This window comes from Orcinus orca, chromosome 15 (genome assembly GCF_937001465.1).
Source record: "Orcinus orca chromosome 15, mOrcOrc1.1, whole genome shotgun sequence".
NCBI lineage: Eukaryota > Metazoa > Chordata > Mammalia > Artiodactyla > Delphinidae > Orcinus > Orcinus orca.
Window position 1 is genome coordinate 78,709,352 of NC_064573.1, and position 16,855 is coordinate 78,726,206.

The following is a 16,855-nucleotide window of genomic DNA, read 5'->3' on the forward strand; positions in this document are numbered from 1 at the left end:
CAATGCAGCCCAAAATAAATTAATTAATTAATAATAAAAATCCGTATATATAGCCCACTGAAGCATTGTCATCCGAAAACACTTCCCATGCTAATTGGGACCCTCATTAGTTGCTCAGGGAAGAGCCATTTGGTCAGATGCTGTACTGAGCTGTCCAGTAATGTCACTAGCCACACGCGGCTATTTAAATTTAATTAAATAAAATTAACAGTTCACTTCCTGGCTTGCACTAGCCCCATTTCACGTGCTCATAGCCACATGTGACTCGGGGCTGTCATACCAGACAGGGCAAAATAGACCATTTCCACCGTTGCACAGCAAGTTCTACTGGATGGCGTTGATCTAGACCTTACTGGGGGAGAGTGAGCTTTTTCCAGGAAAGGGAGGCCCACAGACCGGAACTAGCAGCGAGTGATGAGAGTCACTGGTGGATCGGCGCAGCTTTCTTCTACTCCTCACTTGCTAGAGAGTCTTAAGACCACTGGTTGGGGTTTCTGCTCTGCATCTTGCTTGGGAACCAAGTTACCTCTACTCACGGGTGCCTTTCCATGGTGTGTGTTTTACTCTAATGTTATTTAAAACATTCAGTGTCGGTGCTAGAAAACCGAAATGTAGAGCAGTTTGATCTTCATAGTAACTATTTTGTAAATCTCAATCAGGTACATTACAGGAATATCAGAAGAGGATGAAAAAACTAGATCAGCAGTACAAAGAGAGGATACGAAATGCAGGTGAGGCCCTGTCTTAACTGGAAATAAATCCTCGTCAAATTTTCCTCCTTTGGCTGATCATCGATTGGGACGTAATGTGGCCAGAAGAGCCATTCTCCAAAACGTGTTTCAGCTATCCCATTGTGGGGCGAGTTTGGGCGAAGAGAGACTCCAAAGCTGCACTTATGTAGGACTGTTCATCTTCTTCCCCAGTGAGTGGCCTTAGGCTGCTGTCCTTTCACTTTCTGATCCATTGACTTTCCAGCTTTCTATGGACGGAACCCTTCTTTGTTTCCTTCAGTGAGTAGATGCCCATGTCCGTCAAGGCACAGAAAAGGAGCTGCAGGGAAGGTGGGCGATAGAGCTGCTGTGGCGACCCAGCACCCCTCTCCCTGCCCCACTCTAAGTTCCTGAAGCATCTCCTCAGGCATCTTTAAAATCCTCAGCCTTCTTCCTGGAGCCCCTTTTCAGCAGGAAAAGGGGGTGGTGCTGTGGAGGCTGAGGTCCCAGGTTGAGGGCTTCCTCCCATCCCTTAAGGGCTTAAGCCTTTTAGCACGCGTCTGCTCTTGGAGCCTCAGTTTCCCCATTTGGAGAGAGCGCTGCTAATATCTCGTGGAACTGGTTTGAGATGTAAGGAGGGAAAGAAAATTGATGTGAGCCATTTCTCTTAAGCGAGCACTGCAGGGTGAGTGTTGATTTGTCTTTCTGAATTCTGCTCTCAATCCTGTGCTCGGTGTCTTTCATAAACATCCCCCCCACCCCTGCCCCCAGGTGAAAATGCAGAGGGGCTCCTGAATCAGTCACACCTTGAGCTTGAAAAAGCACAGTCCGTGTGGAGCTGATCCACCTGCTCTTGTTGTGTCTGGCGTCTGGCTGCTTTGAAACAACCACCACCAGCTCCGAGAGTGCTACGTGTCGCTTGACTTGCTGGTGCAGAGGTGAAGTCTCTGAATGGTGCAGACTTCAGATATCTGGCCCGTTCACACGGGTACGGGTCTGCAGCAGTCAGGAGTGAGTGTGTTGGGCTGGGTGCACTTGGGCTCATGTGCCTCACGCTTCCCGGTGCCAAGGTGATGAGGATTTCTGGGGGTTAGAAAATAGTGAGTGGCTGGTCCGTTTTCCTCAATTTTCTCATTGAACAGTTGATGGATGTCTAGATTCTTCATCTCGAGTTCTTGAAACGCTCAAGGTTTTATGTGTGACTGTGCATATGTGCTCTTTTATGGGGTGATGGATCCGTAGGATCCTTCAGGTCTGCAAAGGAGACCATGGTTAGATGGGAACAGCACCCCCTGGAGTTACCGCTCCACCAACAGTCTTTGTGGACCGTTTGCAGCAGCTCAGATGTCACCCAGAAAAGAAGCCGTGGACCTGTTTGGTTTCACATGCTCAGTGTGCACAGGACCTTAGAGTCGAGAGGTCGGGGAGCTGCTGAGTAAACAGGCGCTGATCTGGCGCGCAGTGGGTGCTCAGTAAGCTGCTGATACCGGGCAGTGGATACTCTGAGGTGTCTGAGAGGGGCTTGGTGAGCGAAGGGGCCTCAGAAAAGGCCTCGAGGAGGCTGCAGTAGTCTGAAACTCTGAGTTGCGGTCAGAGACCAGAGGACATTGCAGGTGGAGGCCTGGGTGTGAGCAGAGCCGCAGGAGGGCTCGGGACCTCTGCCCTCTGAAAGCTTGGGGAATGCCCTTCCTCACCACGCAGAGCCCTCTGCGAGGGGCTTTAAAAATATCCATGTTGCCTCTGCTTCTGGAGTAACTGCATTGCTCCTTCTCCCTGCCCTGCAGGACTGCTGAGGGTGTGTACTGAGTGGAAGAAGGGCTAGCTTCTAGCTCTTACTGATTTCGCCAGGGCAGTTTGGTTCCTGCTCGCTTTCACCCTTGGGCAGAGCTGCCAGAGCGCATTCTGTTCAGGGTCAGATTTTAACTAGACACGCATGCTTCTCGCATCCTACCCCTTCACATATATCAGCAGCTTACTGACGGAAACATTTTCTCCCTGCAGCCGTGTTTTCAGAAAGCAATTACTGCTTCTAAATGAATCCTAACGTCACTGTCTAGAAAGGTGGCATAGCCTGGTGAATCTAATTGCATGTTTTATCTCTTTCAGAACTCTTCCTCCAGCTGGAAGTAAGTACCACGGGTCTTCTGGGCTTGCAGGCTCATTCTGAGACTGGAATCTTGCTCTCCCAACCGATCCAATGGCCTTTCCTTCCATTACCACGTAGACAGCTGGGAAGCCCCCCGGATGCCTCCATCAGTGTTCTGTTTGACTAAAGGACATTTGGTCTCAGTTCAGAAATTCCATCTATTCGTTTGTTGGTTGGGCAGCTTCTGCTTATCACAGAGGGGCTAGGGGATACTCACACTTGACCGCTTTCTTGTCGACGCTTATCTCACATTAAAGCCATTTGGGAGTATGTCTGAATTATAATGGCCTAATAGTTTGTTATATTGGTCCTCAAAGCAGCCTGGTCTCTCAATTGGCTCCGATTTACAGCTGAAACCCTGGTTGGGTCGGAAAGATGGATTAAGATCTTTCACTTAGCAGACGTCTGAGTGCTGGTTGCATGTGAGGTGCGGCGCTACAGGCAGAGATGAGGGCTGGAATCTTGGGTAATGTGCTTGCTCCCGGGAGGCTGGTGTGTGTGTGGGGTGTGGCGGGGTCATAGTTTATCAAAGCCGCGTTATGAGAGACGGTGTTGGGACTGAAGTCAGTGCAACACACACGGCCACAGCCCAGGGGGTTACAGGGTCCACAGCCGTAGCCCACCAGGAGCCCCCTTGTTCTTCACTTAATGCAACAGTGAGATTTGGAAAATGGATGCGTACGCATTTATTTTACTCAGTATAATTTCAGGGTTTGGGTACCTCGGGGTTCAGGCACCTAAGAAGTGATCCTGTCCTCTCGTTGGCCTTTATCTTACTGTAAGCATCAAAAAACAATAGAGTAACTCAGGCCGTCTTGACTTGGTATCCTGTAACTATTTTAAATATAGATATTTCATCTGGAATGTACTATTTTCTTTGAAATTGTGTCTTCAAGAGGGTTTATTTACTGTTTCTGAGAAACTTACATTCTGTTTTCACATACAATCCATAAAATACAAGATGTGGAAGAGAGGAAATAGATCTGAGTCACGAGTGAGGTATGCACATAAAAACCAGAAGTGTGGTTCAGTTTCACACATTCGTTGGAAAACTTGCTCCCAGACACCCTGTTTCTGAAAGTTGGTGTGTTGACTGCAGCTGTTTCTCTTCTTTCTAGTAAACGTATTTCCTCTGTGCTTGTGCACAGAGCCAGGCTTTGTGTTGGAGCCCTGGCTGCCAGGGTCATGTAGCCCCAGCCTGTGTTTCTCTTTTGCTCAGACTGAACAAGTGGAAAGAAATTACATCAAAGAAAAGAAGGCGGCAGTGAAGGAATTTGAAGACAAGAAGGTTGAGCTGAAAGAGAACCTGATTGCCGAGCTAGAAGAAAAGAAGAAAATGATTGAAAATGAAAAGCTAACGATGGAACTGACTGGAGGTATGAAAGCACCACAGAGCAGGGTCCTGGGAGACCCAAGGGGGACCCTGGGGGGAGGGCGGTGCTCCGGTGCTGACTCCTGTTGGTTCCTCAGCAGAACAGAGTGAGCTGAAAGGAGGGTGGGCTTTCATACGGTGGGTCAGAGTTCTAGCTCTGTCTTGTATTGGCTGTGTGACTTCAGTCAAGCCACTTAACCCCTCTGAGCCAATTTCCCCCTCTGTAAAATGGGGCTGATCATATCTTATCTCAAAACTGTGGTTAGAAATACGAGTGCCTAGTACAGGGCCCTGTACATAACAGCCGCTGGGTAAATTAAAGGGTAGATCTTTAATAGTGACTGCAACTTCAGGCTTATACTTTATTTAATGTAATTCCTGGGTCGACTGCCATTCCTATCTTGGTTATATTCACAAATTACCCTGGTCCCTCTGTGGTGGTAGGAATCCCTCTGCTTGTTTTTTTTCATTCTACCTTCATTATGGAAAAAGCATTGTCTTCCTTTGACCCGGGTGTGAGAACAGAGGCTTTGGCTGTGTCATCTGTGCTGTTAGATCCCTTCGCCCCAGGTGTTACTGTGAACATTTCAGAAAGAGTTGTTACCATTTCAGCTGGGATAGCTAAACTGAACTGTTCTCTTGTAAAGGCAGGAAAGTTACGTTAGACTCGGAGCCAGTCCCTCCCTGGCCTTCTAGGATTCAGTCATCCGCATATGTGAACTCAGCAGGTTGTAGGCAAGTTTAAGGGAGAGGCAATATGGGCTGCCTCTTCCGTTGCCATATGTAGACCAACAATGCTGAGAAGGGTACAGGATGGGAATTGGCTTGAACTAGCTATTTTGGAACTTGGCAAAATTTCTTTCCATCAGCAAATACGCAAGGCACGTCAGTGGTGAGTTTGTCACTTGGGTATGTAAGTGACATGCCTTCGGCACACCCCAAAATTTCACTCTTATAATCATGTTCAGAAGGTCCTGGGGTTCTGGCATGTCTGATTTTTGTCGGGGTCCTTAAGAAATACATTGTTGTTATGTAAGTCCTTGGGGCTGACTTTGAAACTAAAAGTAACAGTTAAGAGCTGTATTTCCCCTTTGGTATTTCTGGTGCTGTTAGCTAACATGGACCTCCCATTGACACAAACTTCTAGCTCCAGTCCCCACGATGCACCGATGATCATGTGGTTGCGTCTAAAGTAGGGGTCTGGGGCTTCCCTGGTGGCGCCGTAGTTGAGAGTCCGCCTGCCGATGCAGGGGACACAGGTTCGTGCCCCGGTCCGGGAGGATCCCACATGCCGCGGCGGAGCGGCTGGGCCCGTGAGCCATGGCCGCTGAGCCTGCGCGTCCGGAGCCTGTGCTCCGCAATGGGATAGGCCGCAACAGTGAGAGGCCTGTGTACCGCAAAAAAAAAAAAAATAAATAAATAAATAAAGTAGGGGTCTGACTCTTGAAAAATCTCTCTTCTGATACACCGTCCTCATTGAAAGACTTGGCAAAAGGAATGAATTCCTTGCAGACCACTGACAGTGGCTCAGAAATGTGTTTTGGTGAGAATGGATGCTGAAACAGCATCTTCAGAACAGCACCGTCTTATTCTTGTTGAAATGTTTTTTTAATTAAACTGCAAGCACATTGGTACCTTGTCCGGTCCCAGTCGGTGTGCCTGTTTTCTGACCTGCACACCATCTTCTCCGACGGTGGCTCCGGCTGGCATTGACGCCTCATCGCTTTCCGTTAGAGCCACCAGATGCTCAGAGCCTTCATTAGGCTGGTGGGAAATATTGTCAGTTTATAGCTGCTCCCTTTCCATCTGCGGGGAAGGCTGTCATCACCTCACCTGTGATTTGGCAGCCTAATTATTGACAAGCGATAGATGTTGTTTGGCCAGGCAATTTTACAGCTGGAATCTTAACAGGGACAGTAGGCATCCTCAGTGGCTTGAGCGGCCAAACCTGCCAGGGTAGAAAAGACAAATAAATGCAGGGAAGTCATTTGTGATGCAGTAAAATAGATTACAGAAGTGCTTAAAGCTATAGCCATGGGCATTAAAGGTACCGATGTCCTTCCTCAAGCCGTTTGGTACCCTCGGTATGGAAAGCACTGCCAAGGTAATGATGGAGCGTCTAAAGAGAAGGCACTGGAGCTAGAAGGATAATGAGCGCTTCCACAGATGGTGCTGTTACGGTGTCGACTTAAAGGTCTGGTTTCCTTCCTCTCACCGAGTGACTGATTTCACTTCTGTGGATTGATGCCCAGTATCAGTGTTGCCTAGCTCTGCCCAGAAAACATACTTCCTAAAATCTCCTTCTCCAATTCAACATGAAGATCTCTTGAAAAACAAAGTGGAGTATGAGGCCGATGAGAAGCTTAAACCAGATAACACATTGGAAACAGGCGTACCCAGTGACCTGCTCTGTCCAAACAGGATTTCCGCCTTTCCAGCCATCTGTGGGAATTGGTGGGACGTTCTCTTCACTGCCTGAACCACTGGTGGAGAACCTGGGACAGCTGGCTTGTGCAGGCAGAAAGGTGTACTGTCGGCAGAGGAACTGGGATGGATTATAGGTCGGTGATTCCCCCACCTTGAATGCGTGTGTGAGTCAGCCGGGGGTCTTGATAAAATGCAGATTCTGGTTCAGGGGGTCTGGGGTGGAGCCAGTGATCCTGCAATTCTAACCACCTCTCCGGGGCTGGTGATGCTGTTGGTCAGACCACACTTGGAGTAGTGAGATTATAGGTAGAATTACCTGAGGGTGACTTTGCTCTGCAGCTGAGGCCACGGTTCTCAGTAACCCCAGGAATCAACGAGAGCTTCATGAGCTTGAAAACGTGGGCACTCTATCATTTTTAATTCATGTGTCCTCTTACCTTACGCCAGCCACCTTTTCTCCTTTCTGCCAACCGCCCGACTAACTGCCACTTTATCTTTAAGTTCTTGCCTCACCAGGGGCATCTTTCAACCTTCAGGCCCCTGTGGAAGTCATTCATGACCTCAGTAAAGCCTGTGAGGTTCCTTTAGAAGATACTGGATTCAGGGGACTTCCCTGGTGGCGCAGTGGTTAAGAATCTGCCTGCCAGTGCAGGGGACACGGGTTCGAGCCCTGGTGCAGGAAGATCCCACATGCCGCGGAGCAACGAATCCCATGCGCTCCGTGGGAGCGCTACTGAGCCTGTGCTCTAAAGCCCACGAGCCACAACTACTGAAGCCCGCGTGCTTGGAGCCTGTACTCCGCAACAAGAGAAGCCACCGCAATGCGAAACCTGCACACCGCAACGAAGGGTAGCCCCCGCTCGCTGCAACTAGAGAAAGCCCGCGCACAGCAACGAAGACCCAATGCAGCCATAAATAAGTAAATAAATAGTTAAAAAAAAAAAAGATGTTACTGGATTCATAGCGGGAGGCATGAGTAATGATAATATCAAATAGAAGCTCTGAGTGTTTACATCGAGCCAGGTATAATATAAAAATACTACAGCTGCCGCTGAAGGCTGACAGATGTGGTTGAATCCCAGCCCAAACATGACCTTGGTTCTGTGGTGGAGTTTTGCCATTTGACAAGGACACGATAGATCCCGCTGCGGAGGTTTGGTGTAGAGGTGAGAGGAGATGGTGCCCCGAGTGGCTGGCACGCAGAGTGCACACTAAGGGCTGGGGAAGCTGTGACCTCATTGAGCTCCTGAGACTCCTGTGATGACTTGGCGGGGCAGGAGTGCAGGAATGGAGCCATTTGCTCCAGTGCCCCAGTGAGGTGGTGCTTAAGCCAGACTTGGGCCCCAAGCGTGTTCTCTTAACCACCGCATTATACTGACTCTAAATGCTGTGGACTCATGTGGTCCAAGTGCTTCACAGAATGAGGTTGATAGGGAAGTCTCTGTCCTCGAGGAGCTCATGTCCTCATAGTTACAAGACCGAGACGGTTTCCATGCTTTCCCCAGTGTGAGGTAGTTTTGAGAGAGGGGGATCCTAAATAAATGAAGGTAAAGGTGTGTCCAGCTGGTTTTCACTGATTGTAAAACATCAAGAGGCACATGTGGTTATACAGGAGCAGATTCACCAGAACAGGTGCCCGTGAGCAGGAAGTCAAGGCGAGGAGAAGAGGCCCCGCACAAATGTCAGGGGAGGGAGGGTGGAAGAGGGGACCTGGATTTGGGGTGGGATGGGCTTGTCCCCAAGACGTTCCTTCTTGATGATGCTGTTGTGGAATCCAGGCCATTGAATGGGGTTGAGGATGCAGAGCGGTGGGCCTTGATCAGTTCACTCTTGAAAGGCACCCCTGTGTTACGGGCAGCTGTGGCCTAATGGAAATTGGTCCCTTCGTTCCTACCCTGGTTTGGTCCCCGATGACCTAACCCTGATTTTTATCCACCCCCCCCCCCCACTTCAGGCCCCTGTTTGTGGTCACCATGCAGCCTGGATTTGTGATGTTGCCATTAGAGTGGGGTGTCCTGGGGTTTGGTCCGGGACTTCAGTCCAGCCCCGTGGCTCGCTGCCCCTGGTTTGGGGGTAATTGCCCATCGGCTGCAGTGTTGGCTCTGCTGAGGCTTTTCTGTCACATTCTTACTTAAAAGGATGTTCCTTTGAATCCCTGCAACTAATTTTTTTTTTTCAGTAGCTAAACAAGTGTGAGTTCGTTTTCATGGTGCAAGTATGTTAAAGTGAAGTTAAAGTGAAGCTTTTACTGCATCTGTGCCCTGTAGGCGGGTGGGCTATTGGAGTGAATGACTCTGCCTTGAGAAGTGCAGAGCCAAAAGCCAGCCAGTACCCCATAGTTGTGTGTTAAAAGGTAATTAGCGTTATCAGGACTATGTCTCCATAGAGCTGTGGCTTAGTCCTGCCTCATCCTGCGCTCCCATTTCTTAGCCAGCAGGCCCATCTGGAGAGCAGACCAGTAGGATTTACACGATTCAAGGCCACATATACACAGTGGTGTGGAGGGGAGTTGTGCACCTGGTCTCATCGCTTGCTTGGTGTTTTCTGTCACGAATGCTCCCCTGCCTCTGGTTTAATTGTTGGACGTTCAGTTAGATTCTGCACATTTTATCCTCACTTATTCACAGGAAGCAGACCTACAATAGGCCTCTGGATTAGGGAGGCTTTCTGGTTGAAGCCAGTTGGAGATGCTTTGTGCTTGGTGCATGATGTCCGAGAGGAAGCTATTTCCTGCTGGAGTGCCTTCTCCAGGGTGGCCACACTCCAAGGTCTGAGTTTCAGTTCCAGAAGTTTGGTTTTTGTCAGTGCACCTAGATTGAGCCCTTGGGGCTCCTGACCAAACTCGCAGGAGACAGATGTTAATAAACCCAGCCTGACATATATACAATGGAATATTACTTAGCCATAAAAAATGAAATTGAGTTATTTGTAGTGAGGTGGATGGACCTAGAGTCTGTCGTACAGAATAAAGTAAGTCAGAAAAACAAATACCTTATGTTAAGACATATATATGGATTCTAAACAAAAAAAAAGGTTCTAAAGAACCTAGGGGGCAGGACAGGAATAAAGACACATGTAGAGAATGGTCTTGAGGACACGGGGAGGGGGAAGGGTAAGCTGGGACGAGGTGAGAGAGTGGCGTGGACATATATACACTACCAAATGTAAAATAGATAGCTAGTGGGAAGCAGCTGCATAGCATAGGGAGATCAGCTCGGTGCTTTGTGACCACCTAGAGGGGTGGGATAGGGAGGGGGGGAGGGAGACACAAGAGGGAGGAGATATGGGGTTATATGTATATGTATAGCTGATTCACTTTGTTATAAAGCAGAAACTACCACACCATTGTAAAGCAATTATACTCCAATAAAGATGTTAAAAATAAATAAAAAATAAACCCAGCCTGCCAGCCTGTTTCTTCTGGTGAGAAATAGGATTTCCAGGCGCACTCAAACCCAGGTGGTCAGTACATCCCATCTTTCTATGAAAAAATCATCCGTAGAAGCCGACCATGCATACGTGGCTGGGACTGGAACAAAGTGAGTTAAGTAGGTAATCTTACTGTGTAGTTCCGGGCTGTGATACTTACATGTTGCTCTTCCCCTCGAATCACATCCTCCACCTGGACCCCTGGCCAGGACTGCTCCCTCCTCACTCACTCTCCTGGCTGGTGATGGGGACATGCTAATTAATTTTAGCGGCTTCTTCAGAGCACCTTCCTTGTGCTGAAGTAGTCTTTTGGGTAAACTGATTAGGTTATTACCGTGACTAGACCAATAATGTGGATTGATTTTCACCATCTCATACGGAGAATTCGATTATGCTTTCTGCTTTGTGAGTGATGGAGTTATTTTTTTCTGAGTTTTTTGGCCATGGTCAGACCGGCTTTTTCCCAAATCCTTTCAGCTCTACCTTTGCTTGCTTCCATCATGCATCTCCCACCCCGGAGGGTAGGGCACACTTGGTGCCTTTTCTCTGGTGCTCTTTGGTCTTCCAAATTAGCTCTGAATGTTGCAAGCCTCACTGTTGACATCACTTTCCTTCAGGTGTATCACTTCTGTTCCAGCTGTTTGTGCCTTGACTTTTCAAAAAGATCTTTGTATGATTTTTTTCCTGGCTAAGAACATGATAATAAAAACTAGGATTGATTGAACTCTTATTATGCCAGGCACTGTGTTGAGGGCTTCACATGTATCATCTCATGTAATCTTCACAGCACCCTGCGAGGGAAGTGTTATTGATATTTCCAGTTTATGGATGAGGAAACTTGAGACGTAAGAGTATTTACGCAGCCTGCCTTATGTCACACAGCGGCCGCAGGGATACCCACCCACCCGGCCAGTAAGAAACTGGAGAAGGGTGGCATCTCAGCATAGGGTAAGAGATGTCTTTTAGGGAGAAGGCCCCCCTTTCCCAGGGGTGGGTGCGTGTTTGTCCTCCTTCCGTCCCCACTTCTGAATACACCTTTATGAATGTTCATTAGGTCACTGGTTCTGGTCACTTTACTTCCATTCCTAGGGGAGAAAAGTCAGTATTGACCATTTCTCTTCTGCAGAAATGCCTTTTGACTTTGTTTGCACAAACCAAGGCCTCTCGGGTCTCGGGAGTTGCCGTGGTGGACGGGCTATGTTGAATTCCCTAAGGCTGTCCTGTCTGCTCTGCACATAGGATGCGTAGTCATGAATTAACTGCATCTAATCATCAGACTTGACCTCATCTAGTTGTTCTGCAGGAAACCCCGTGCAGCCAGCCCCTCCCGTGCGCCAGAACGATGGCTGGGCGTTGGGGTGGAATCCATGCATCCGCTGGGGGAGTGTCCCAGATGCTGGCGGTTGGTGGTAGGGGTTTGTACAGATGCTCTGCTTACTGGGAAGGTGGCGTGACTCCGGGGAAGCCATCACAGCAGGGGCAGTGTCGAGCTGCTCTCCGAGGATGTTGTGTAGGAGTTTCTGGGCAGAAAATAGGAGGGTAGGCGGAGGGCAGCACACACAGGCTTGAAGGCATAGAAAGTAAGGTGCCCTTGGGTAACAGAATAGCTGAAAGCTTGCTCCCGGGCTCTCTGTGAAGGAAGGAGAAGGGAGGGAGACCAGAAGGGAGACACGGCCTTTATTCTGTAGCCAATGGCGAGCCATTGAAACATTTCATAGAAAGAGTGATGTGCTAAATGATCCGGTTCATGTCTTCCGAAGATCCCTTTGAGGGAGACAGAGTGTGATGAGGAGATGGAGTTGAGAGGCCGTTCACAGGCAGAAGTGTCATTATCTGGTGGGTCTGATGTGTGGGTGAAGAAAGACAAGTCACAGATGACAGTTGGCTCCGGCTGGGAAGGGTGGGTCGTTGGGGAGATGGCCTTGGGGCCTGAGACATGGGGAAGTAGTGGGTTCATGTGGAACCTGGAGAAGAGTGTGTGACATCATGGGGTGTGGGATGCCATGCAGCGGGGTGGGTGGGGCTGGAACTGGTGACGGGAAATTCACCGGGATCCAGGCCGAGAACTGACTGGACCCCGCAGAGCACCAGTGTCTAAGGAGCAGGCCAGCAAGAGGAACTCCAAGGAGGCAGAGCAGGAGAGGAGAGATCTGTGTGGCCGCTGTGGGCGGCAGGCGGGGAAAAGTGTGTGGTGAGGGGTGAGTCGAGGAGGAAGAAAGGAGGCCTTTCTCAGGAGCCCTCAGGGTATCAGTCTGGATAGTCAAGCAGTCACAAAAGGTTATAAAGTAAAATGAAAAGAGCCCAGGTTTGTAAATCTCATGTAAAAATGTTGGGCCTGAGGCCAGAGGCCTCTCAAAGGGCCTTTCATGCCGGTGGGCTCTGGTTTACCCACTCTCTGTGGGAACGGCAGGAATTAGAGAAGACCCAAAGGTTCCTTCTGATCCCAAGACCCAAAGGTTCCTTCTGATCCTACTGCTCTGTGGCCTCTTGATTTGAGGGAGGGAGAGGAAAATTTCTAGTTTCCAGGGAGCCAGAGAGATGCCAGCCGTGGCTGCAGTGGGAGGCTGCAGGGCGGGGCTGTGTCTCAGAGAGGGGTGTGCTCTTAGGTCAGCAGGTCTGAGTCTCCTGAGCACAGACCTCTAGAAAGTCTGATACGGTGTCTGACTCGGGCCATGTGTGGACCAGACGTCCCCGATAAAACACTTCTGATTGGGTGGCTCTGGGGCCGATATTCTTACACTGCAAATTCTTGCTGACTTCAGGTTGGAGTTGGATAGATTCACCCATTCCATTCTTGCCACAGATTCTATGGAAGTGAAACCCATCATGACCAGAAAGTTGCGGAGGCGACCAAATGATCCTGTCCCCATCCCAGACAAGAGACGAAAACCTGCTCCTGATATCCGTTGCATCAAGCCTTAATCACTTTTCTTCCTTTAGACTGTTGAATCCTTTGCTTTTCCATTCGATAGAATACACATGGCTGTGGTCCTTCAGAAATTGTCATGTTTGGCTGGAAAGCACATGTATTTATCCAGGAGGTAGGGGATGGCCATTTTATGATTGGAGTCTTCAATTGTTACTGCTTTGAGTGGGAGGAATTTATAGACAGCAGTTATTTGGAAAGGGACTCTGTGCTGGTTTTGACACTCACTGGGAGATTCATGTGCCTTAGATTTTCCCATCTGTGAAATGAGGACTGTAATACTTGCCTTTCGTACTTCAGTCAGCTATGTCCCCCAAACAGTGGATTGCAAACTGTTGTTTAATTAAAGCAAAAGATCTCAGTGGGACATCAAGAAGCCCCTTTAATCATAACAGTGGGAATGGGAAGGGGACACATGGGGGAGTGTTGTTTCCATCGTCTCGAGGAGATAATAAATAGCCATTTGTACAAAATGGTTTTGTTATTTGTCTGCCACGAGGAAGGGGCATAACTTCACGTTCCCTTCATCTTATCAACTGAGAATTGAAGCTGTTAGGCAAGATTAATCCTGTACCTGTGTGGAAGTCTCAGATCTTTGGAACAAAAGCACTTCACAGATTGAGGATGAAGTTCTTTACTGTGGCCTGGGCTCTCACTGTTGTTGTAGTTACCTATGGAGTCTCATTTCACCTTCTTACCATAGAAGTTTGTAAGATGGGGGGGGGATGTGAATTCTTTTAGATACCTGGCTCCATGACATTTAGTAGGAAGATCAAAAAGTTCCAAGAGGCAAACTGTAGAAACATGGTGGAACATACTCTCACTTTGTAGATTCTCAAACGCTGGCACCATTTTGTTTCTTTCTATTTGCTTGGCAGCCATCCTTTTCAGACACGTTCCTTTAACTCTGAACACCCCAGCTAAACTATTTGTTAACAGATGAACAGATCATGGAGGATCTGAGAACGTTAAATAAGGTACAGTTCGATTTTTTTGATTCATTTGAAAGCGTAGGCTTGATGTGGGTTTTCTGCTTTATTTTGTTCTCATTGCTACTTGTTAAATCACTTTTATACCTTTGACACCTTACGTTGTATCTGAAATGATTTTCTCTAAGATTTTTTTGTTCTTCTTACAGCTGAAGTCACCCAAGAGACCAGGTAAGTGCACGATGTTGCTGGCATTCGTGCAATCTTTTTATCATATTGTTGGAAAAGCATGCGAATACCTGACAGGGAGTTGTTGCAGTTTTCAAAAGCAAAATGTTCATCATTTGCCTAAGAGCAGTCATCATGAAAACTGGAGTGGACCTCATATGTACCCTCCCCTGATTTATTTTTTTTTAATCCTGCTATGTTAAAGTTACTTTGTCTTTTCCTTAGGATTTATTTTAAGAGAGACATTTCCTTCTTTGTAGGCATCAGGCATAAGATTTAAGTGCACATGCATTTCTGAAAATGAAACCAGAAGGATTTTGCAGTGTGAGTTGCTTTGTGGAGTTCAGTACGAGGCACGCTTACCCAGTGGCTTTTCGCAGCTGCTTCTGGTAACGGCCTCTCGGGCTGCTCCCAGTCCCAGCTTACAGAGGAGACCCGCCCAGTGTTCGGGGTGCTTCTGTTTAGAGCAGCACTTAAGGGTCGTTGCTAGGCTGCAAAATAGAATTCTGAACTGACAAGGCTTTTTTTTTTTTTTTTTGGTTTTAAGCGCTGCGATTACTTACACATCCCTCTACCAGCCAAGTCTTGTGAAAGAAAACAAGATTCTTCTCGCTCTAGATAATTACCTTCTGAGAGCTGCCATGGTCCACAGAGATGTCCTGAGTTTCTGAAGGCCTGGTGGGGAGGGGGTTTTGTGAGTGTGTGAATTTAGATGATTTGAACCCACTGCAGTTATCAGCAGTGTGTTAGCTTGACTCCATACATGCCCAGTAACCTGCCCTGCTTTGTAATAAATATTTCTAGAAATGATTCCATTTTTATAAATTTAAAGAGATTTTTCTAGTTCTTGCCATTGGAGCTTCTGATGGTCAGTGTTGCCACAGTCCTACTCTGAGTCACCTTGGGCAAACCCCTTAGCCTGTCCCAGCCTTAGGTTTCAGTTTCCCTTCTGTGTGGTGAGGTTTCTCTTTGCCTTGCCTTCCTCACAGAGTTGCTTTAAGGATTCAGTTAGATGTGATGTACAAGAATTTTGTTGAATTCCCATTTATTACAACTGTAAGGACTTTATCATGATTGTTTCCCCCGTTTTAATAGCATTTCAATGAAAGCATGTTAGCTGGTGGACTCGCATGCTCATGCCACACTTAGTCATTGAAATATCTCTTTGGTTCCTCCAGCATCCCCATCCTCTCCCGAACACTTGCCCGCCACACCTGCAGAGTCTCCAGCCCAGAGGTTTGAAGCTCGGATAGAAGATGGCAAACTGTACTATGATAAAAGATGGTATGTTCTTGGTAAACACAGATTACTCGTTAGAATCTCAAAAGAACCATTTGGAAATAGGGCTGGGGCTGTCTATAGATGTTATTTCAGAGCGTGGCTGCTGCTTAACTAAAGGTAGAGGAGCATTTAGAAGTTGTCAGGAGTCTTGGATCCATACGGCTTTTTAGCTCTCTGAAGGCAGTGCTTCCCCAAAACGTGCTCTTCTAGTAGTGGCCCCCCTTCTCTCTCCATGCTGCTTTCACCATACTAGAACTTGTGGTGCCCCTGTAGACTGGCATCAGGGCTTATGTCCCCCTCTGCCCCCTCTTAACTGCACCCCTGTGTGCTAAAATTAATAGGAGTTCTGTGGAAGAAAGGATTTTGTGGTCAGATGAGTTTGGGGGAATGGCCGTGTTAGCTAAGACCAACGGGTTTCATCATTGTAGCACTCTGGGTCCTCTGATATGCTAATGTACACTGTGAATTTCTGAGATGTTATTAGGTGTCGTTTATTTGACTGAGATACCCTTTTGCATGCAACATCCTGCAGCACGAGTGTTCCAGGAAAAATAATCGGGGGAGGTGTATCCTAAAACGTTACTAGTTTAGATTGAAGACGGTTTGAAACCTTCAGACCACCAGCGTTTTCATTGGGAAGAAAATGGCAAAACAATGTGAAAAACAAATACTCATGCATTTACTCTTTCAACAAATATTTACTGTTTGCTCTGTGACTAGGCATTCTCCTAGGTGTTAAGTCACCGGGACACTGCCACCTTTTCTTTAAATTCAAATTTCTTCCTTTTATTCATTGCCCACATGCAGGCATAGTCTCACTCAGGTTAAGTCATGGCAGACACATAATTGCGTACTGCCTTTCCACTTGTTTATATGTTTTTCTGGGTTATTGTATGATCTCTGTAATTGTCATTTATAATGGTTATATGATTTTTTTGAGTTTCAATATATTTATTTAACCCACAATTCCAAAATTAGAGTTGTGGTTATTTTGAATGTTTTGAACTTTCTTAAAAAACCCCAACACTGTGTTAGTTGATAACCTTATAATATTGTATTTCTGAAGTTGGGAAAAATGCTTAGAGACCTCGTGATGCCTAAAATAAATCAGTTCCACCTCTGAGGCTGCAGTGAGTTAATAACACATTGGAAGATGAAGGCTGGCTCTGTCTGTAAACCGGATCTTTTTTCTTTAACATTTTTATTGGAGTATAATTGCTTTACAATGTTGTGTCAGTTTCTGCTGTATAACAAAGTGAATCAGCTATATGCATACATATATCCCGATATCGCATCCCTGTTGTGTCTCCCTCCCACCCTCCTTATCCCACTCCTCTAGGTGGTTGCAAAGCACCGAGCTGATCTCCCTGTGCTATGCATCTGCTTCCCACTAGCTATTTATTTTAC

The 16,855-nt window shown here is 47.4% G+C and overlaps 1 protein-coding gene across 5 annotated transcripts in view; it reads left to right on the top strand.

The window, feature by feature from the left end:
- The window catches only part of SUDS3 (SDS3 homolog, SIN3A corepressor complex component), a 301,525-nt gene that overhangs the window by 6,635 nt on the left and 278,035 nt on the right, over window positions 1-16,855 (top strand). For all 5 annotated transcript variants that reach the window (XR_007471771.1, XR_004477865.2, XM_033408777.2 and 2 more), the window contains exons 4-10: window positions 660-731; window positions 2,817-2,836; window positions 4,076-4,232; window positions 12,888-12,983; window positions 13,926-13,987; window positions 14,149-14,170; window positions 15,346-15,451. Coding sequence is in view for 3 of the 5 variants with exons in the window: in XM_033408777.2 (XP_033264668.1) it covers window positions 660-731; window positions 2,817-2,836; window positions 4,076-4,232; window positions 12,888-12,983; window positions 13,926-13,987; window positions 14,149-14,170; window positions 15,346-15,451 (535 nt within the window). In the remaining 2 variants the exon portion in view is untranslated. The remainder of the gene's footprint in view (window positions 1-659; window positions 732-2,816; window positions 2,837-4,075; window positions 4,233-12,887; window positions 12,984-13,925; window positions 13,988-14,148; window positions 14,171-15,345; window positions 15,452-16,855) is intronic.